General features: G+C 44.1%; 1 protein-coding gene across 3 annotated transcripts in view; it reads right to left on the bottom strand.

Annotated features, from left to right (window-relative positions):
- LOC117605659 (uncharacterized) overlaps positions 1-23205 on the bottom strand; it is a 240116-nt gene that overhangs the window by 125555 nt on the left and 91356 nt on the right. For all 3 annotated transcript variants that reach the window (XR_013063443.1, XM_034327219.2, XM_034327220.2), the window contains exon 4: positions 12420-12585. Coding sequence is in view for 2 of the 3 variants with exons in the window: in XM_034327219.2 (XP_034183110.1) it covers positions 12420-12585 (166 nt within the window). In the remaining variant the exon portion in view is untranslated. The remainder of the gene's footprint in view (positions 1-12419; positions 12586-23205) is intronic.

Raw genomic sequence — 23205 nt, forward strand, 5'->3', positions numbered from 1 at the left:
GGGGCCACGGGAATCTCGCGGTGCATCGGGATGCACCAGTTTCGTACGGGGAAAATAATTACAGCCTGCGTGCCTGATCGGACGCGTACCAACACCGTCCACTTTCCACTTACGCTCGTACCAATGTTAAGGAATGATTGATACTCATTGCCGACAAGTTTCTTTAAGACCAGGTGACAAATGATCGAACATTAACGTTTTCTTCGTCTTCCTTTTGCTCTTTTCTTTTTTTTTTTTTTCAATGGACACGAAAACGATTCGTTAAGCTTACTTTGGCTGCAGGTGAAAATGTACCCGGAGCGAGACACGGTCTCGATTCATTTTTCTTTCGATCAGAAATATTGCGCAAACTCGCTCGGTTCGTCGAGAAAAATTTCTATAGGAGAATCGACTGAATTGGCTCGGTATTTTTGAATCATTTTAATTAAGAGGAACGGTATTCGCGTATTTAGTACGAAAGTGTCGATACAGCTGTTCAATCGAATATTCCGAATTCTATGCCGGTAATCGTCCTGTTAATCGGGGAGCACGAGTTAACTCGTGATTTCAATGAAATGATTAAAGAGCAACGAACTTTGTTTCGAAGAATTTCGTCGACTGGAAGCCGAAAGGCATACCCGACCGCATTTCGTGGTAAATTAATACGAAATTCGAAGCTCCGATAATCGAAGCGGTTTAATTCTCTCCCGACGATCACACCTCGATACCGAAATAATTCCCATGCTCGTTTCCCTAGCGGCGAACACCCTTTAACCGACCAATTACCGCAAAAACTTCAATCGAAATACACGTAGCCGAACGTTATTACATCGTACAACCCTTTCTTTTTCTTTTTTTGGTATCCTGTTGAGACGTAACGCGCGCATGCGCGTGTTAAATAACTCAACGTGGTAGAAAAACGTTCCGTACGTGACAGAGAGGAACATCATTACCATCCAGCAAGGAAATTATACTTTCCGAAACGGCCCGGTTGATCTTTCTCACCTCGCGCGTTCATATTTTTCAAAGTCCTGACAGAACGGCGACGAAGCGTGCGTTGTCAGATCGCCAATTTTCCGCGGCTTTAGCGAGCTTTAATGCACGCTGCGAGCAGGTGCCAGCGGATACGAAACGGGCCCGTTCAGCTTGTCTGCCACGTCCTACACGGTTAGCAGCACCGGCAATACACCGCGATAATACGTTTATTACGATAGGCAATTTACGATACACCGTGCAGGCCCGTTCGTGCCTCTTTCCTTTCGACCCGGGTCCACAAGGATCGCTGAATATATACATAACGTCGATCACCGAGGTCCTTCTCCGTTCGCGCTAATGCAACGTGTCGACGCACTTGCAGCGGAATCGACGCGACCGCATACGCAACGTCATTACACGCCAGTTTAACGCCTTAGCTCGCGCCCTCCCTGATTATGATCTCACGTGCACGTCGGACATACAGCTGGACGAACACGATCGGCTAACGATTGCTCTCACGCCAGTCCGCGCCTCTACGATTGAATTAGAAGACGCGTATCATCGTCGATACTTCATACTCGCTCGCGGCGGATTACGCGGAGCGAGCGTTGAAAATCTCGACTTCGTTGCGCGGTTCAGCCGTGACGCGAGACCGACTTCGTTATTGAAAATCAACAGACGTGAAAGCGTCTTGGTGTCGAGCTGTTGAGAAAGCTGTCTTTAGAGTAGGTATTATTTCCAGTGAAATCTCGCCAGAGAAAACTTGGGAAAAATTTGTCAGAAGTCTGATCTATGATCGAGCTGAACTACTGATCATAAAATAGAAGAGCGAAGGATAACGTCAATCGATCATTTCCAATCATAATTTCTTCGAATCATCCGATGTTACAGGTACCCAAAATAAAAGATACTAATCCAGGAACGAGCTACCAGCAATCAAAGGTAAACTCACGGAAATTCTTGACCCCGGTGCCTCGATCGTACAAGCCGAACGATCGAGCTGAAAGTAAGGCGGAACGCGAGCGCGAACTGGCTGCCGCGTGCGATACAAATTGACAAGGATCTAGCGCGGCTAACCTTGAGCCGGCAGCATTATTTATCGAATTAAGCGCCGGCAAGAGAGTAGGTAGACGGCCGGGACGTACCGTCCAGACGAGAAAACGGTCCGAGGCCGAGGCTGGAAGGTGGATGCTGGTGCTAGTGGGGGCGTGCGATAGTTCAAGTCGTGAGCGGGCAGCCCCGCCCGACACGACCGAGGAGCATCTCCGTTCTGACCCCCGCTGACTTAGTCGAGGGCTCCTTCCACCGACACCCCGCCACCCTATCCGCGGTCCCACGAGATCCACAGACGACCTCCGTCTTTTTCCCTCTTGCTCCCAGTATCCCTCTCGAATCGATTCCTTTACTCTATCTCCTTCTTACTATTAACATTGGACTCGGTTGCCTTAGTCTCGCTTCCTCTTCGCGGACGCCCGAGCCACCCCACCCTGAGGCTGAGCGCAACGCCAAGGGCACCATGTGATCAGGGACCGTTCTGAGCAGGCCTCACGGGCCCCTTGTCTTATGGAGGGGATTCATCGCGAACACTACTCTTTTCCACCTCTCTTCAGGTTCGAATAACGCGAAGATGTACGAGGGAAAGAGGAAGGGGAAGAACGAAGGAGAAGAAGAAGAAGAAGAAGAAGAAGAAGGCAGTGATAAGTGTGGGAAGGGCAGGTTGCATAAGGTCTAATATTATGCAAGCGCACACAGGCCTGAATGCGTTAGATCCCTTCAGTCCGACCCCCTCTCCGCGTTACATCGTGATACTCTACACGGCGTACACGCAGAACATAAGGCCCCGGGTACAAGGGAACGGTTCTCCTGAACGTCAAGGTTCAGGGTTTGCGCGTGCACGTATATATGGAATCGCGAGACCGTGTTGGCACTACCTCCTCCCTCTCTCTTTTCTCTCTGTGTTTGCATTCGTGTGTATACCTTTACCCTGGCTGCATAGAAATCGCAGGAGCGTTGAACCCAGGAAGTGGCCATGAAATAGTCATTCCTGAAAGGTTAACTCTCCTACCGCATCTCGCGGGGCTCTCAGGTCGAGTCTCAAAGTCCGGAAAGTCCGGCCAGGACCAAACGGAGAGACGGATGCGAGATGCGAGGGGGTCGATCGAGTGGATGAGAAACGAACGAAAGGAAAACGAGGGAAGAGAAGAAACGTCGGGATCGCCGGTGTTTCTTTTAACTGATCAATCCTCCGGCGTCTAACGGTCTTTGGCACGAGTCAAAGGACGTAACGACGCTCCGAAGAAGATATAAAAGTCTGCCACGATTCGCAACTCGTCGCGTCCTTAAGCGTTTAACGTTTCTCTCTTTCAGGTCCGTCATCTATCAATTTTTGCCCGCCAGCTCTCGATAGCGAGAGGAACAAAGTAAATCAATAATCCCGTTCCCACGGGCGAACTACGAACTATTACCGATCGACTCTCGAACAGAGAGAGGTCAGAGATCGAACGAAACGTCGAACGTGTCAAAATTTGATCGGACCTTACACACTGTTCGACCGACACCGGACGAAGAAGACCGGTCGCGTATAGTTCGACCGTTCGTCTCTCTTTCGTTCTCTCTAGCCGCTTCTCTCTCCTCCCCTCTCTCGGTGCACGATGTGGCTACGTCGAGTACCTACGGAAGAGTAGTACCGGGGTACCCTGCAGGCCACGAAGGTCACAGGGCTAAGGCACTTCTCACGCCCCCGCCATGTCGGAGAGGAGCACCCCACTTAGACCGACTGTACATACCTTAACGCGGCCGATTAGTATACGTGCTTAATTACCGGTAACGTGCGTGCACCACGCCGGGTATCGATCATGCCGTGCCAGCCGGCCCGGAATCATGAAAAAGGGCTGAACGTCACTGACGCTTCCTGGATTACATTTTAAGAAGCATGATTCCGCGCCTTCCCTTTTTTCTTACGATTAGCTTCACTCGCGAGAAATTGCGCCAGGTATCTATACCGATCTTAACGAGAATTTTCGAACAGACAAACTCTTTCTGAAGATCATATTAATTTCTACGGAATTGAAAAATAATTTTCACAGAAGCACATATTACTTTGCAAATATTTCAATTAGCATAATACAAAAGATTTGTATTATTCGATAAAATTCGAGCGCATCGAAGAACCCAAGGCCTCGGTGCCTCCATTAAGGCTTAATCGAGATATACAGATTCGACGTACACCTGATCTAGTGTTCAAAGATCAACGATCTTGGTGACTGGCTTCGATCCTCGAAATGTCAGCCGGCTATCGCTCCTCTAATAGAACGAGCAGAGGCGACTCGAGGCGGCCACGGTACAAGAGGACATAATGTCAAGGGAACCATCGCGCCATTGTACATCGCGCTCAGAGAAAAAGAAAAATGATGAATGGTTCCGGGTTGAGGATGGACGCGTTGCCGTCTCCTTCTCTGGACAGTTTTCGGTTCATCCTCGTTCCATCGCGGATGCGTAGGCACACGAATGTCTGCAAACTATCTCTACCTAAGCAACGCGCGCGCCTTTCGATTCTGTTAATCAATCGAGCTAAGCCTTTCTACATCCGGGGGCACGTCAAGGATTTTAACGATCCTCCATGGTACCTGTTACATCCTCGGACCACGCTAACCTCTCTATTTGGTTGGCCAATTTAATCCAAGATTCGGCCCCTCGATTATACTTAATTTCTTTGAAAGTATGTCGCTACTGTTTACAGTCCGCATTTTTTATCGAGTAAGATACATTCCCGATGAAAGGTGAGCGGTTCGACTCGACTCGTAAAGGTTCTTTTATATTATCCATCGAGAGGAGGAACGTTTATGGAACGTGTTAAGTAAAATCTAAAATCTTGTATAAATTATGACCGTCCGTCGCGACGCGATAAGGTGTGTACAGTACGCTATCGTGCTGTTTGATGACCGCTTCACGAAGAGGAGGAAGAAGAGAATAGGAAGAAATTGACTCGACAAAGTAGAAAGCGGTCGTGAAGATTGCTCTTTGGTAGAGACGCGTTTCTATCGTCGCGGCTTATACAAGCTGACGGGTTTAGGTACTCGAAAAAGAGTTAGGAAAGGCGGCGAAGGAAGAAGGTGGTGGAGGAGTAGGAGGTCGGACACGAAGAAGGAACGGTACCGACCGTTTACACCGTGACGAGGACGAAAACGTGGCGCAACGGAACGTTGGCGTTATGTAAAAGCGTAAAACGACTTAAAGATTCGCCTCACGCTTTGCTCCTCTTCTCTCGACGCGAAGACCAACTTCTTCCATGCTCTTACAATATTTCTCTTTCTCTCTCTAGTTCCCCGCGCCTCTAACATTCGTTCGTCTATTCGTCCCTGGACGCTTTTCGAATTCTCTTTTTTAACCCACGTCCCTCGAACGAGACGCGCGTTGCATCAGCATATTAATTAAAAACGAGCCGTTAAATATTTTTATCGTATAACGTCATGCTGATTGTAAAGTGCTTATAAATTAGCCAGAGGCGCACACGGACCAGTCGTAACCAAGGTAAATATTTATTACGTGTAATATGCTTTTTGCCGAATGCCAGAGCAAACGTATGATTAATCGTCTAGAATCATCGGCGTGTATCTTGCACGGGATCAAAGCGCCAAGTAAAAAGTGCAGGCTTCGCATTAAAGGAGTCAAGGTGAGCCTGATGGTTATCGATTCGGAAAGAACAACAACAGGTGTCTGATTCGGTAACGACCTGGACAATTACAGCTAACTTTCGTTTAATACAGTTATTATAAACGTTATGTCATTTTAGTAAAGAAAAGTAGGTAGGAGAAATGATCAGTTCTAGAAACAAGTAAAACAAATGAAATGTTTGAAAATTAGTTAAAAATTATTAAAACTATATAAAATAAAAAAATAAATAGCCTTATAGGGACACTGCATCGTTTCGATGTTGTTCGGTTTTAGAATGATCAAACGGAATCCAATCAAATGAATATAAATATCTATTACGTTCGTGTATCTATTTATGCATCTGCTTATGGGTTCGATCGATTTACAACCGGCCATAAATCAAAGCGACGTAAGCCACGTTAACAACGATTTATTTCAACTGGGCCGAACTTTATCGACGCCTACGAGGATTTCACCTGTACTGGTAGATTCTTCGGTATAAAAGCTTCGAGGAAGAAAAATTCCAAACAGATTTATTAACTCGACGCGTACGTTCATTATCAACGACAAGTACTCGCAACAGTAAATTCATTCGACGAATGTTTCGAATACCGTGTTCTCCACCGAGTGGAGGTGAATTATTGTTGGTACCGCGATGAAAACAGCATAAAATGCACTTTTATGGTCCCCGTTTGTGGTCCAACTAAAAAGGCATCAAACCTGAATCGATGGAATTAAATCGTTGTCATTTTTCACTTTGGCAGTTAATTTAATCCCTTGCTTAATACTTCCTTAATACTTTTAGTATGGTTGAATTTTGAGCTTAAGGATCGTTGAATGTTATGTATGCATGATATTTCATTTTTCTTTATTTGTTTTAAAATTAAAGCAATAAATATTTAGCTCTGACTAACGCAAGGGTTTAAAATAGAAACTTACACGAGTATTTAGAGCCTTGCCTCGCACCTAACTCTAATTAACGAACGAACTCGTAAGAAGACGATGCTGGAGGAGCGAGGACAAAAGATTTGCGAGAAGAGAGGAGGAAAAGAAGAAGAATAAGAAAGAGAACAGAGGCCTTTATTCGACTTATCTGCTGACAGTGTCGAAACGTTAGGGTCGCGGCTCCGTTCTGCTCGGCTCGACACAACGCGCAATCACTTACAGCCACTCTGATTCGAAGTATCGGCCGCAGAGAACGGCGATAATCGGTGTGTGTTCGTGGAACACTGAATCGATCGTTTGTGTGGAGTCGCGGCGTATATATACGCGTACCCCACGAAGAATCTAAGATGCTATCGTGAAATGCTTGGAGCGCGATATGACCACCGCCTATTGCTACTCGTCTTACCGGCCACTCTCTCTTTTGCTCCGGCAAACGCTTCCCTCTCGCCATCATCCTTTTGCCATTCAACGCGGATTTATCTCGATCGACGGAACATGCTCGTAGCCTGCTCTCTACCTTCGATAAGACCCCATAAACGTCGCCTTAATTGCTGCTAATAAAACTGCGACACTTCGGTGTTCGCCACGGTCTGCCATTCGGATTTCGCGAAAAACTGTTTGCGCGGGCCAAAAATAAAAATCGTGTGTCGAGGGACGGTAGTAAAATCGAGAGATACCGTGAAGTAGCTTCAGATCCGTACGGGTAATGATCGCGCGCGATCGAGTGCCTTTCCGTTCTTGTATCGACGATAATTGCCTTTCGATCTTAAAACCATTTTCAGAGCTACCATTATCCCAGTGTAAACCCCGATAACTTTCCTTTGAAAAGAGCTTTTTAATAGATCTATAGAAGGTATTAGTGAATTATAAATTGACAGAAATCATTGAATGAAACTAAACATTTTAAATGTTGCACGGTGGAACCGGATATTCCGGTATATATAATTATTTTTGCGAATCACGAAACAAGGATCTGTTCCTGTTTGATATTCGTTTCACGCCGGTGATAAATCTTGTCACGTTAAGGACTACATTCGGACAAACTGATTATCCGTGACGTTTACAAGCTCTTATCATCGAATCTGTTACCGGTCGCCGATTATCGTTTCACCATTCGCCGAAGGTACTTATATCGCGATGCTCGGAACATGCTAGTAGCGGTCCCAGCGTGCACGATAAGAAAGCGTTATGATAACAAGCGGTTATTTGCTGGAGCAACACACGATGCCATGTTGCTACTATGCAACTTGCACGTGCTTCGTCTCTCTGTTTAATTTCTGATCCGCTGCAAAGACTGTCGCGATTCCCTTATCAGTTCAAACAATTGCCGCGCAACGAGAGGCTGATACCGATAACGATTATTTTGATAATTAGAAGGCGCAGCGGGTGTGTTAAAAGTCTGACGAGTCTCTTGCATCGCTGGTCGCGCAGCACACTTCTCAGAGACAAAAAAATTATACCGGACCGTTAATACGGTTACGCATTATCTAGATTGCTACCCGTCGGCTTCCGCCGGCCGAGAAACAACACGAGTAATTAATCAAAGACAATCAAACTCTGGGAGCGTCGGTTCAGGCCGACTCCCAACAAACGGAACGCTATCCGTCATCTTCTCTCCGTTAAAAGCAAGGGAAAAAAAGAGAGAGAGACGAGAGAAGAGGGAGAAGAAGCACGTTGCACAGGTATTCCTCTCCCGGATGTGAATTATACGAAAAGCTCTGACGGCGTGCCTCACGAACCGACCACTTTCTCCGGGAATCTTTCACGAGATATCGATCTGTGCTTTCGAACAACAAAATCCACTCGGGCTGTGATAATTTCGAACGACGAACGGCATTGAACGGCGAGACGCTTTGTCCCCAGGCTCGCTCCGACAGGTGCTTTGTTTAATTATTCGCCGAGGTAGTCGACAAAGCCGCCTCACTCGACTACACCTCGCAATTACGCTAATAATATTCATTGCCGTGGAATCACGCAATTGTCGTTGCCCCTGGTGTGCAGATGGGGACGAGCTTTGAATTGTTTATTGTGATTTGAAATTGCGATAAACGTGGCTGTTAATAACGCGAACAAAAGAAGCGGGTGAATTTTTAATTTAACTGTAATTTATACGTTAACCCTTTACGGACGCTCGACGTACATACGTGTCCAAACATAATTGTTATATTAATTTATAATTCTGTACTTGTGGTGTTATATTCTTGACACAAAACACATCTATGAATGCAGACAAAAAAGATTTATAATACATGTTTTGAAGGATGGAATTATTACTTCTTTTATTTTAAATTAATAATACTAATAATACCATCCTCAAAGGGTTAATTTAGCAGAGATTTGGCTTCGCCATTCCAAATTTAAAAACAACAGCAGCAGACCATGATACGAGTAACCGAGAACCGAGTCCCATATTAATTGCGATCGGCACGGAATGCAAATGACCAACGACCTTCGGCAAATTTCTAATTTCACCGCGACTCTATATGCGAGGAGTACGACCGAGTCGGCGAATCACTTTCGCACGTTGGCCCTTTTACCGAATCATTGCACGCCCCAACGTGGACAGACGTTTACGTACGCAAACAAGTGACGTCAGTTTCGGGATCCGTGGGACATCGGTGTATCCGTGGATCGAACACGTGACAAGTTTCCTTTATAACGCGAGACACGTTTCGAAAAGGGAGTCAAAGGGGCACCGATGAAAGCCGCGACGCGTAACAACGAAGCAACGTTAATGCGCGATGATCGTCAACTTTTACGTGATCTTACCAGGTAACCCGCTAGAAAGCCGACTGTTAATGACTCCACGACCATAACGTAGAAAAAGAAAAAAAAATTGAGAAGAACAGTGTAAATTCCTCTTTTAGAATTCGACGTCCTTAATTGCTGTTTTTCGTGCAACGAACCTCTGCCGTGGCATTAAAGATAACATTTATAAAGAGTCAAAAGTTTATACCGAGAGAAGATACACCTCTTGCGCATATGAGAAACCTTTGATTGTTCGTTTTATAAAGCGATCAACCGCGTGATTTATCACCGTCCATCATCGAAAACAGAAGCTCTTAATTGCCATTTTTATTCGTCAAATCATCCGCAAGTTTCTCACGATTCGTCTCGTTCTTTCGAAATTTCGCATCACTGCTCCGGATTCTTTCTAGCTTTGAAAAAGTTGCTTGTTCGCGCTCGAAATGTCAAGAGGCATGTTTAGAAAGGTATTCAAAATAGACCGTGAGATTCAGCAGGGACCGAGTCGCGTTTTACAATGTCAGAGAGAAATCATAGTAACCCTGATCGCCCCGTGTAATTTTAATCCACCTTTGTTGGGACACTTTAGGAACATATTTGAAATACATTTCGTGCAAGAATTTTTATTTTTCGTTGCGTCAACAGGCCTCCGGATATCCCGAACGCGGTCGAGCCGCTGAATGTGCAACGAGAACCAAGTCGAAACGCGTATATGGTGTCCACGCACGATTGGAATTTTCCGATAGCCAACGAGTAACGATTTATGGACACGAGCTGGTTATACGTGGCTTCGAGTTTGGGCTTAAAATATATCAACAATATCAGTTATAAAACAATAGAACCTCGGAGGCATCAACGGTGCTACAGCATTGAAAAGTTTCACCCTCTCTTGCAGGGGCGGAGTCTAATACTAAGACATAAGCTTGGTATTGATTTTGTGTATTAGGTAATTATATCAGTTAACCCTGATGACATGGCCTTTGTTGACCCAACATAATAAATATGATAATACCCCACCATTATTGAAAGAGTCGAAACATTTTCACCCTTAAGAGAAGTTTCTCCTTCGCACCTGGCTATCGTATTCGATCCAACGCAAGTTTTTAATATTTAGAGATGGTCCAATAGCGTCGAACAAATTGCCTATTCCCTATCAGTGCAGTGCAATTCGCAAGAGAAAAGTATTCCCGTCGTTTCCGAGCGACGAACACGGCGACGAGAACGTTGACTATAGGACAACGATGCCCCGGGGCAAGGACTACGGGTTGCGACCCCAATCGCATTCGGACTCCGCTTTGCGCAGGTGTGCGTGGTCATTAATCCAGAAATGGAAGTGAATGCGGGACCAAACGTTAGCCAGGAGCGCGGACCACGCGTTACTCGCTTGTCTCTTTCACCTCTTCCTTTTCCTCGATTACTTTCTTTTATCCCTCGGCTGTGATTCAGGTAAATAAAAAAGAGGCGTGGCCCGTGCCCCCGACCGAGCAATTTCGCGGTTCCAACTCTTTAAGCGTACCCACGTTGCACGCCACTTTACGCGAGGAACGACTTTTTACCTGGCCGTCGCCTATATGAAACTGGTACCTCTCTCAACGGCCATTAAGCTCGCTTAGGATCGTTTCAGGGACCAACGACTTCTTACCCGGCGGTGTTTCGCTTCAACCATGAGATATCGTACGAAGCTAAACGTAATTTCATTTTCCGCGAGAAATTGGAGATATATACTCGGATGAATTAGATACCGAGTATAGCGCGATGCGTGGGGAATTGATTTTCCAAATTTTTCACGCTTATGAAACGACGGAAGGATCAAGAAATACCGGAGTGTATACTGTAACTTTAACTATTTTAATCCGCGTAATTTCAGTAAGGAAATGGAAGATCATCTGAAAGGGAAACTCTGTTAAAGGAAATGATAGAAAACAATTTACCGGTAAATCGATCGTCGCGGCTAATCGTTTACGTTCGCGCTGCGCAAGGACGCAGTGTATCGGCTCCGTAGCCTTGGCTCGTTCGTAAAAGCCGCGTCGCTTTTCCATAGAATGGCCAGAATCGGTGGGCTCGTCCGCGAACGGTATGCAGAAAAAATGCAACATAATTAACCCATAAAGCAACGCAATCGCCGGAGATCTCCACGGTTTACCCATAAGCGAGAGCTTGACCACTTTCGAGCCACGCTATTCAACGCGTATACACGGTTGGCACGCACACTAGAGTGAATCGACCACGCGCTCCTAGAGACAGGGAATAGACGATAGGCGGTTTCCTTCGCCTTCGGTTCGTAATGTAGATTCTACGGTGTTGCGAACGTTGGAATTTTAAGCACGCCTCACCGACCGGCATTTATTGCAACCAGGCGTTAACTGCGCTAAAAGATCTGCCGGTGGTGGAGAACCGCGTTCGAGATACGTCCAGTATGTTAATCGAATTGCCTGTTCCTTCGGCTAATTGTTATACGAACGCTCCTGTTTTATGCTTCTCTTTCATTCAAACTCTTTCTGGTTATGGAGTTTAGAGTATGGTTAACACGTTGAATACTGACCGTGAATCTTAATATCAGTAAAAAGTATTGAAATAAAATAAAGTGTAATATTTGTAAAATTTTTTGATTTTATCAACTATAATTGATTGCAGTCACTAATGGCTCTCGCTAAGATAACTTAATGATTTCTTTGTAATATTTTATCAATAACAAAAATTGAATTTCAGTGCTGTAAGCAAATTATACGAAATTGGCATTTAACGTGTTAACCGAACAAAGATGCCGAAGAATAAATTCGAAACCTACTGGGACGAGTTAGTTGTCTTAACGCAAATTACCTACGCGTTACGCGCGTCTAACGAGCTTTTAATCGCTTGATTGCCTTATAGTTTCGTATACCAACGGTTAATAAATGGATGAATATTAATACGTAAGTAAGAGGAGATTTCTATGTTTGTAGAAACTTCTTTAGGAGTTGGTAAACGTAACGTAACTCTCCTGCTACACGAAGATCGTATCGTTGTCCACTCATTAAGTTTCGCTTTAGATCAATTACGAGATACGCTAACACTTTAACATCCGAATTTTCGTCCGGTAATTGACGAGTACATGCATGCATCATTAAATTTCGTTCACTCACCGATGGAGATGGAGAACGGAGGAGGCGTGGGCGTCGTTGAAGGCGAAGGGATTTTTCTAGAGGCGGCAGTAATTATAGCTGCTGGACTATACCGAGGCACCTGTAACACCACAGGAGTTTTCACGGACAGGTCCACTGGTTCCAGCTGCACCGGCGGTCCTGACGCCTGAAATATAAACAAATATCATGGTTAAAATCAAATACAATTATTACCCGATATAACGAGCAGCCATTAGGCACATAATTAAATAAATTTTGTATCATTCAAATACAAATTAACAATATTTCTAAAACTATTACCTATAACATTATATAAAATTGTGTAATAGCCAATATAAAAATTCTTTAAAATAGTTTAAATCCTTTCTAAAGATCATGCAACGTTAAAAAATGATTTGGAAAGATCCCAGATCCTACGATCGAAGCTATCGCGACCATACGATCGAACAACCGATCTGAAATGCCCACGAGTGCAGCCGATAAATCGATAGCCAAACGTACCAGCTTCATACCTGGCTTATCTGCAGCCGTGCTCGATGCTGGTAGCAAGCCCAAGGGCAATTAGCATAACTAGCGTTGCCACTGACATGGACTAATCACGACGAGTTCCCACGAGACCCGAATGATCCGAGTCTGTCCACTGTCTGTGCGATTATCAACGCTGTATCACTTCCTCGATCCGTATCGTTTAATATATGCAACGAAAACGAAATAAAATGCACTTTACACCTTCCCGAATCACGAAATAAAGGGAGTAAGCCCAACCGCGACGCGAGTCGACGAAATATGTACTGAGGCAATATATTCGATGGTGTCTTTCAGGAAGGTCGAACGATAACAACATTCCGGTCTCGCGATTGATCCTAATCCTCACGTTTATGTTCACATCATCGGTACCGTAAGCCGAGGCAAGCTCGAAGCCTAGCTCAAACAAAAGATTTTCACGACACGCTTTCATGGAATTTCAAAATTTTTTTCTTTTGTTTCGAGATAAAATTTCAAGAGCGAGGTTGGCAGAGTAATTTAAAGGAACGTAATTTCACATGCATCGAGACGTCAATTTGTCTTCCTTACATTTTTGTAATATTCGGATAATTATACGATCATAGTCGGTGTTGGCCTGTCGCTTGCGCTTAATTACTTGTATATTTCCATCCGTTTGAGAAGATTTATGACCGTGGCACACGCGAGAACAACATCGAAACGTAAGGAATTTTATTCTAATTTTCACTCGTGTTGATTGCGATCCTGATGTTGCAGATTAATAAACCTCCGGATCAAGACTCAAGTGAAATAAAATGAGGTTATCGTTAAAAATAAAAACTCGGTACAATTCGCATACATAAGAATAGAGAAATTTTTAATTTTTCAAGTCTTTCAAGTCCACCTGTGTCTTTGTCACCTGCGTGATTCGATTATAAGGCAAGGGATTAAAACGATTCATTAATCCAACTAACGCCTGCCGTACTAGTCTTTCACCCTGTGATAAAAAGCAAATACGAAAAGCTAGGCGACGCGAAACACTGAAAAGGATAATCCTGATCCGCTATCAAGCGTTTCAATGCAACCTGTTTCGGCGAGCCAGAAGAAGCCGTCGTACGCGCGAGTGACAACGAAAAACAGCCATTTTGTATTCTACGTGGACGCGCGAGGAGTCGTGCCGGTATCGGATTTACAAAACAGTCGGACGGAAGATCAGATTTACAGCGGCGCGGCGTTGCTTCGACCACCGAGACCGATTGTTTCCACGTAATGTCTTGACGAAACGTGGGAATGCTCGAGCATATATCGACGATGAAAAACAACCGCCCCCGCGATACAACAATCATGGCAACAACGAACGAACGGTATCGGTTCGTGGTACACGATACCATAGCTAATAACGACTTCTTCGAGACGACCGTATCGGATAACTGTGTGAAACGACGGTAATGCGAACAGCACGTAAACAATGCGACTTTGCTTGTTACTACACATTCAAAAACACCAACTTACAGTAAAGAGTCCAACATCGGTTCCTCCGATTCCTCTGCTTCAAAACTGGCACCCTCTAGCCAACACTTTGCAACACGACATTGACCTATTCCAAATCTCTACGATCAAACTAAAACACTCCATATACGCACCACTTTTATAAACTTTTCCGGACATTATGTAATAACACAAGACGGAAACTGATATATTGCGACTATAGCACGCGATCTCTGGAGTGAACATAGCAACACACTGCATACTTATTTTACTCCGTTTACTACGCACCACTAGCGCCACCATAAAACTATGCGAGCACTACTCCCGCAATTTCCCGCGTATGAATATGCATATCTATAAGTTTAAATATGTCACACATAATTTTACTTCTCGGAGGATTTACAATGTTCATTATCGCCTATGTAAAGGGTATCCGCCCGTCGAATAAGTAAATAAATTGTAAAACTATTCCTTAGTCACTTTGGTAGGGAAACTAGTCGAATATCGATAAAGAACCAGAATTTCTATGCATTTGTTATATCTTTTCCCTACATTAATAATAAAAATCTGTAATTTCAGATGTTACGAAGAGAATACTACATTTTAATTTATATAGCCTGGATTTGACAAATGATGAAAATTAATATTGTATTCGGTAATGGGGGGCTGTCTGATACCTTGATTCTCTACCCTATTTTCTAAAAGCCTACAAACGTTATATATCTTACATTTTACCTTGATGTTAAATTACAGTACCAAGTTTCAAAACAACCCAACAGCTGGCTCAGACAGCAGGTACAAATTGAACGGTGGTCTATAATGTTAAAAGCAGTTTGTTTATGATAATAGTTGGACATTCGTAACCGCGAATCGTGTCTAAAACAGGAGGAACTTGCGAAACGGAACGGTGAATCGATCCAAAAAGAGATACTCGTCACGCGAGACACGCCCATGCCAGCGTTCCCGTTTTCAGGAAACTCGTCGTTACGTGCATTTGTTATTCATGACCAGGGACGTGGGTCTAGCCTGTAGTTTCGGCCACGACAATGAAATCGTAATGCCATACACGTCGCGAAGCACCGAGACATCGGTGTCTTTGCAATTCTATGCTTCTAATTAAGGAACCGGCTAATCGATGTTGACACTCGACAGAGAAACGCTTTCGATATAAACAATACCTATTTTTGCAAATAAAATTTAAGATCGACCACTGTTGATAATAAAAAGAGACGTGAAAATTTGTAATTTGAATATATACAATTTTTTCTCTAATTAATCCAGTACACTTGCACCATTTGACTTCACAAATGATCCACCGCAGTTATGAATTTTAACTAGATAAATATTTTAAAAAATTCTTTAACATAATTTGTCCCCTGCAGAACACGATACTTCGATCTCCTATGGAAAAAAGAGCGAAACGAAGGTGATCGAACAACTTCGTGGATGAAATCAAACGACGTATTAAATTCGCGATGACTAATGAAAGACCGGGTAAACTGTTCTTAATGATGCCAGTGCGCTCGAGATATATAAGGAACGTACATATGTACCAGCTTATATTCTGTATATTATACGTACATATATTCCCACAGTAGCGACTGGTAATGAGAATATAACGTTCATCAATCATTCGTTAGGCAATCCGCGACCGAACGACTCCCTCTGGAATTAATTTAATTACTACAAATGTTTCGCGATAAAAATGGCCGACGATCAATACGTTGTCAGCTTTAACTTGTACCATGTATAATTGTTCCTGGTTCATGTGCAAATTTATGCAAACCAACGCCCATGATCGAACGTTCGGTCGGTTTCGAAAAGAAAGAAGAAAAAAAATCGGCGTAGTGCAGCGTGGCATCGTAAAGCGTTATTAGATCGGTTAAACGTAATTAAGAAAATTTAATATGGATAATGACCTCTAATAAATGTAATAATATGTTAGCAGCCGGTGATCGATAACTTTTAATGAGCCGTCATCTTAGGAAATTGATACCCAGGTTCTTTCATTTGTCAGCCGTGTGTTGAAGAAAAAAAAAAAAACGGGAAGAAACACTGAACGAATATTATCTCGAAGGCAGCAGCTAGCTGCGAGTCAGCCAGGTAATTAAGCGTTACACAACCTGGAGAAATATGTACCAGTCTGCTTGCGATCGACCAAAATTTCTGCTCTGCATTTCAAAATTAAACTCTCTATAAAAAATATGAACAATACCTTTGCGAATCATCATGGGTAACTTTTGACCTCAAATTATTTTTTTACATAGCATTCATCAGTCTTAAAATTGGTACGTACCATTTCGCTGGTAGATTAATTACAATTTATTGATTGATATTTTTTCACAACATCTCTCTGTACGAGGGTTGTTTAATAATTGCTCTTAAGAACGATGTAAGTCTACCATTATGGGTACTTTTCGTTCAGTCATCATGATCGGTACCAAACAGATAATTACCCAAGAAGAACATAGATAGCGAGCCTAGATAGAGCCTCTAATCACTCTATTCAACTACGTCATAGGGTATTTGCATGTTCGATCCTGGTAGACCCTCCGTGCACTTCGACCCTTCGCAATTTTATAGAACGTTGATTAGAATCGCAGATGCAAGATCCGCGAGGAAAATCGATGCATCGAAGGATAACGTTATAGGAAAGAATGCTTTGAAACGCGAACGTCTAAGGCTAAGTTCGATGAATAAATTAGCCGAAGAGTCCTGCCCTTCCCGAGGATCACAGGCGAACGTGTACACAACGATCGGCTCACGGCTGTCTTTGAAATTATCGGCAAGATCTATCGTGGTCGAAGTAACTACAAGTTATTACGAAGATAAGCCTATTATATATTATACACGGTTTTCTTTTTATTGCGATCCTCTTGCGGTACGCGCCGCGCTTGTGCAAGTTCAACGCGCGCCAGATTAGGTTAACAGCCGATGTAGACATTACCGGAGATAGGGTGTTTATAGGGCAATTTTGGAGACGGTAAATTAGTCTTAATCTTCAGTGTCGAACGATGTTTTCCTCTTCGCTTTTTATTCTTCGCAAGCATTTTCCGAGCAGCTAAGTTAGAACAGTTGAAACATTAATTCTCCGAGACCTACAGCATCAATTCACACTCGTAACGTGATACCATCGCATTAAACCGTCTCAAGAATCAGCAGTGTCATCATTAATTATTCTTGAGACCGAGGAAAAGTCTCTAATTAAAATTAAAACTTCCATCAACTGGAAAATAAATGAATTTCAAACACCTAACTAATGAATGCTCGTTTCAAAATCATTGAAGATCGATTTGAACAAAGTCCTTACATATTATCAAAATTTATCTTTCACGAATAAAGGAATTTATTCAGAGGTACAATTATCATGCGTTCGGCACAATTATCGACCGGACGAAAACATGGTCGACCGAGTTATGCAAAAGAGATACGTATTCCGGCATCTTTTTGCAGGAACGAGCATAGGTGATCCAAAGGCAGGTACGTGTCTGAACGGCAGAACTGTCTTCATTAACGTTCTGCGCGTAGTGGCGGCGAGAGAGCAAGCGGATAAATCAGTTCGCTCGCCGTTGTAAGTCGTTCGGGGCTAATCGAGGCTGACCAAATTAACCGGCGGCGCATGGTGCACGGACCCGCGGAACGCGGTATTATCCTTATTTACTGAGTGGCCATGCACCGTGGCCACCTTCCCTCTCCGATTCTTTGCATCGACCCTTTCACGAAGCCTGCCGAACATAATTCTCGATAAGGATTTATACCTTCTATTCACAACGAAATTCGCTGGCTCGTTTGTAGCCGCGAATTATTCCACTTCACCGCCGAACAAATTGTTCCTGCCATTGTTGTGCCACGCCGGACGAAGTAGAAAAGTCATTGAAAGCTTTTTAACCGTAATTTTATTTTTTCTTAAATACAAAAATTTCTCCTCGAACGTTCAAGTGAAAATAAGGAAACCGTACCTTCTTTCTAAAATTCTGTTCGCGGATTCTCAAGGAAACATCTCAGCTGCGTGCTGCATTTCGACGACGCGAGAGAGCAAATTAGTGGCGCGTTTCTGCGAAGCAGAATCATACGTCCTCGGGTGGATCGTTACAACGGGGACCTTTTTACGAAACTGTCAATCGTGATCGAACGCGGAACCACGTCGTACGGCTCAATTCGAACAGCGGGAATGTTTATGACACTGGTCGTTGGTCACCTTATTTGGGAGCAGCGACGTCTCGTTAAGTGACACGGACGAAATAAAATCGAACAGCGTCCACGAAGGAAGCGCTAATTCGATCCACCCTGGACCATCGCTTCCATAGCGAACGGTACCTTCATCTCACCTTCGCGTTACTCGCTTCAACGTTCATTTACTTTTTTACCGCGACATCTGCACCCTGGTTCCACTGTTCTTCAGCATCGAATTCAATTAACCGGACTCGTTGAAGCTTCCACGGTGGTCATCGGCAACCGTGAATACGATTCGTGAAACGCGTTTGCGAAAATTGATCCGCGAACTCTGGGTAACTTTCATCCTCTACGCGAATCTTACGCAACGGATCATATATATATTTATTCCTCGCTATGGAGATGGACTTTCTACCTTTCACCATACTATTCGTAATAAATAATTTATTCCCGTGGAGATAGACTCTCACGCGGTCGATCGTAGAACGATCCACGGCCTCCTAAAAATAATCCAAGGATCTGGGAACCTGCTAGTTCCCTCGAAACGCGGCCCGCTCCGTGATACTCTGTTCACGTCCGCGAGTGAGGCAAGACGCGTTTTGTTGGACGACCACGTCAAAGAAAGAAGCAACACCGCGTACCAGAGAAAGGAGAAAAATAACGGGGATAAAAAATCCTGGGCACGTTTCGCGATACCAGACACGCCTCGTGACATCATCGCTTGATCTCCGGTTCCATGGGGACAAAATCGGAGAAGAGACGGTGAAACGCGGACGAGCAACGAAACGTTTATGGTGTACGGGATGAAAAATGGAACGAAGGAGGATGGAGACGAAACGAGCTCGAACCGTGTTAAAAATGAAAAAAAAATTCGAATAAATATTACAGCTGATTTGTTACCTAAATTAATCTTGTAACTTTTGATTTGAAATAAAATACCATAGAGTCTCTGTTATCTGTGAGAAACCAAAGTACTTACTTTTCTATCCATCCACCTTTTCACCCTTTCATGTTTTGTCCTTTCCCGATGCGTCTCCTCTCGCGGAATCCGCTGGCTTATCGCGCGTTCCTCGTAAAGATGCCATTGATTATACGCACCGTCCGCGCGCTGAGATATTACGGCTAGTGTGAATATACCGTGCAATAAAGATGCCTGTGCGCGCTGAAGCGAGCTCGCGCGAGTGCATACGCGTGCACATCGGCTGTGAATCGTCTGTGAGCTGGTATGTGCACCGCTTGCGGCGTGTTGGTGAAAGTCGCGGTTGTTTAGATCGATGCAGTCGGCTAATTGCAACGGGACCACCATTGTCCCGCTGGAAAAAGATGAGACAATACGCTACGGATTCCTCTTTGTCTTAACGTATGAAGCGAATATATACCTCCTCAAAAATCAACTATTAATTGCAAAAACCATTTTTCTTGATCATTTCAAAGGGAAGTAATAAACAACGTTTCACACCTTAGCCTAGTTTCAAATTAGAAGAATCACTTGGTATTCCACTATTTCATTCCCGCTAATTGACCCGGCAAGTTCAAACTGCCCCCTTCGGGGCACCTTTCCTATCTCGTTCGTAGCGTGAAAGTGTTTAGCGGCATTTCTCCGAGACCCTATATGTCGTCTCCTAATTACACCGAATTCTAAATGAGCTGCTGCACTCGGTAATTACTGTTACCGTCTGCCCATAAGCGTGATCATCATCGTCGAAGATTTCTACTTTGTACTCCGAGAGGGTTCGACTTTCGAGGTGGGAGGGCAGATCGGCTTAGAGAAGAGGCCAGGTAAATGCAGTTTCGCCATCTCGGTTTTGCCATTCGTCTAGTCGCTTAAAGATGTCATTGATTAAACGAGCAGGAAGCACCGAACGGTATACTTTGTGCGCGCGTTCCTCACCCACACAGGTTCGCATCCAGCGACGGCCTTCGTGTGGGCAACGCATTATGGCGTGGCAAGCCATGAATACCCATGGACCACGGCTCCTAAGAGATGCGGCTGGGCGTGTACCGAGCCCTTTTATGTACCACGATACTTTGTACCATGCCAGATTCATCCGTAGAAAGGAAGGATAAGAGAGAGAGTTACTTCAGCCTCGCGGAACATCTTTCGATTCTACTTGTGTAACGCTAAAAGGTTCGAGAATACTCCTCGCGATGAAATGTCACGTGCTACGAAAGGGTTAGAGAGGATAATCATGCTCGAATATCGAGGAAAAATTTTAAGAATCCTTCGTATTGTTCCGCGTTTCGAAAGCTCAAGAATAAATGTCTATTTCAATTTGGCAAATTGCAATTTCATTGAATTAATGCGGTATCAACGCCAGCAGGATGCCACGTTCCGTTTCAATCAAACGGAAACATTCAAGCAGAATTAATAACGCGATTAATCTTTCGCTGGCTATTATTTTTCTTTCCGTCCATTCCGTGCACCCTACCGTGTACCAGCGTACAAATGTGCAATTTGAAAATAGCATGCAAGAAGCTCGATTCGATCGGAGCGAAGCGTCCGTGATAAGCCAGACGTCGAACTCAATTTCGCTCGCTCCTCTATTAACCTAAGTACATGAATCTAGTGTCTCGTGTTGATCGAACAGAAGCCTTTAAGAAAATAAGTCACGCACGAAGGCACTTCATAAGCATAATGCACCGAACGCTACGGTGCAGCAAATAAGAGCGAAAGAAGAAAAGAGAGAAAGAGAGAGAAAGAGAGCCATCGATATACTCGAACGATCAGCTACCAGCGTTTATGAAACTCTTCCCTGCGGTGGCACTAATTCAACGAGAATTTAATTCCCGTCGAGATACCCGCCGCGAACTTCATTACCCTACGACTAATTATTCCTTCATTAACGGTACACTTCATGGTTTATTGATTTCGAGCCGACTCGACGTGCTAAAACATCGATTTCTTATTAGACACGAAAGTCTTGTTTCTATGTTTAGACATTTTCTCCTTTCCTCTTTGATCGATTCGATGCGACGACGATTCCGATTGCAAGTCATTCGATTTACCGTTGAAGGGCGGTCCTCCTGGTGATAGTGGATATTGGCGATCGATCAAGTAATCAATAACCGACACCAGCAGCTCTATCCCCAGCAAATTGTAAATTCTCCATGAAATTAGGAGAACCGTGCGCTACTTTCTCCTATAAGCTTTTAGATCTGTGTACGTGCGTACTGTAAACAGGTACTAATCCAATTTACTTGAAATTTTTAAAGATAGAAAAGAAGAAGATCATGGTTTATTTAAGAATGTTTCCCTTGAACGATGTTGCGTGTATAGAGCTTCGTGCGAGAATGTATCGTATGCATTTGCAAAAGAAATTACGTCGATCCGTTTGATTGCCACGTCAGGGACACCAGTGTATCGTGTTGATAAATCGTTACGGGATAGACGATCTACCAGACCAATTTCCCTCGCCACGATGATCAAATGAGTTTTTTTCGATGGAAAATAATACGCTTCACAACTTCGACCTGTCTTTCGTGTCGTATAATATTAAATTTGTAAAACAAATGTTCCCTTCACTTCTGAAAGCACGAAACAGTGTCGAGAGACAGGCGTTATAAATACTAAATTAATAATAAAATCCTTCGAAGGCGGACAGCTTAGCACCGCAAATGGCCACTTTTATCGATGCCTCTATACAAAAAGAGAACGCTGGTGATCGATGGTTCTCTAGTCGTCCGACGCGCCTTTTCTTTGTTTTTTTTTTCTTCACCTGCATGCAAATTGCCCATCCGTCCACGGCGCTTAATCAAGACGCAAGCATCGCGGGGACAATAATGTTGTTACACGTGGATACCGTAACCGGGCATCGACAATGCGAGAGATAAGTGGTCACGCAACCGGTTGATTAATTACTCGCGACCGAAACTCACGTTCGTTCGGGCCTCGATGGGACAGGATTAGGCGTTTCTGAATTACCGTCCAATTATCGTCGGCCAGCTTCTGACGAGCATCGTCACGAAACGCGGCGAGCCAGCGTGTAATCGCTAATTGGAGACGGCTAATCGAAAGTCGAACAAGATTACGCCCCTAAAAGTAACGTAATTACGCGTCCCGGTGTATCGTGCACGGCGTACAAACGCGAGAGAAGAAAAAACCAGGGCAAAAAGTACACGTTCGAAGATCCTGGAGTGTAACTTTAGATCGAAAGTCTGATCGGTGTACGGGGACACCGTCGAATGGGCCTTTCCCGACGATGGAAGTAGGTCAAGAAACAAGTAGAGTAAGCGTACCAAAGATGAAACTAGCTTAATGGCGAGGAATAAAAAAAAGAAGGAAAAATTAAATTTTATTCCACGTGTAAAATCAGAGATAAGCTGAAATATTCAAGAGAATCCTCTTCTACGTTCGAATGTACCGTATGGTTTAGTAACGAACGATGTCCAGTTACAGGAAGTGGCGAACCTGTTCGATTGAACAAAAATCTGCGTCGCGATGAAAAGAATCGGGAAACAGTGATCGTCGTGGGAGGAGGAGCAGGTTGATGGAAAGAAGAATAAACGAATTACAAGAGATAGAGGGATGAAATAGTGGCGAAACGGGAATCATCGATTGGCTACCGGCACGTTTTACGGCGAACGTGGAAGCGTTGCTTTTTCCAAACGGTATCGGCATCGGCATCGAAACTAATGGGCGGAA

Source organism: Osmia lignaria, chromosome 14, assembly GCF_051020975.1.
Source record: "Osmia lignaria lignaria isolate PbOS001 chromosome 14, iyOsmLign1, whole genome shotgun sequence".
NCBI lineage: Eukaryota > Metazoa > Arthropoda > Insecta > Hymenoptera > Megachilidae > Osmia > Osmia lignaria.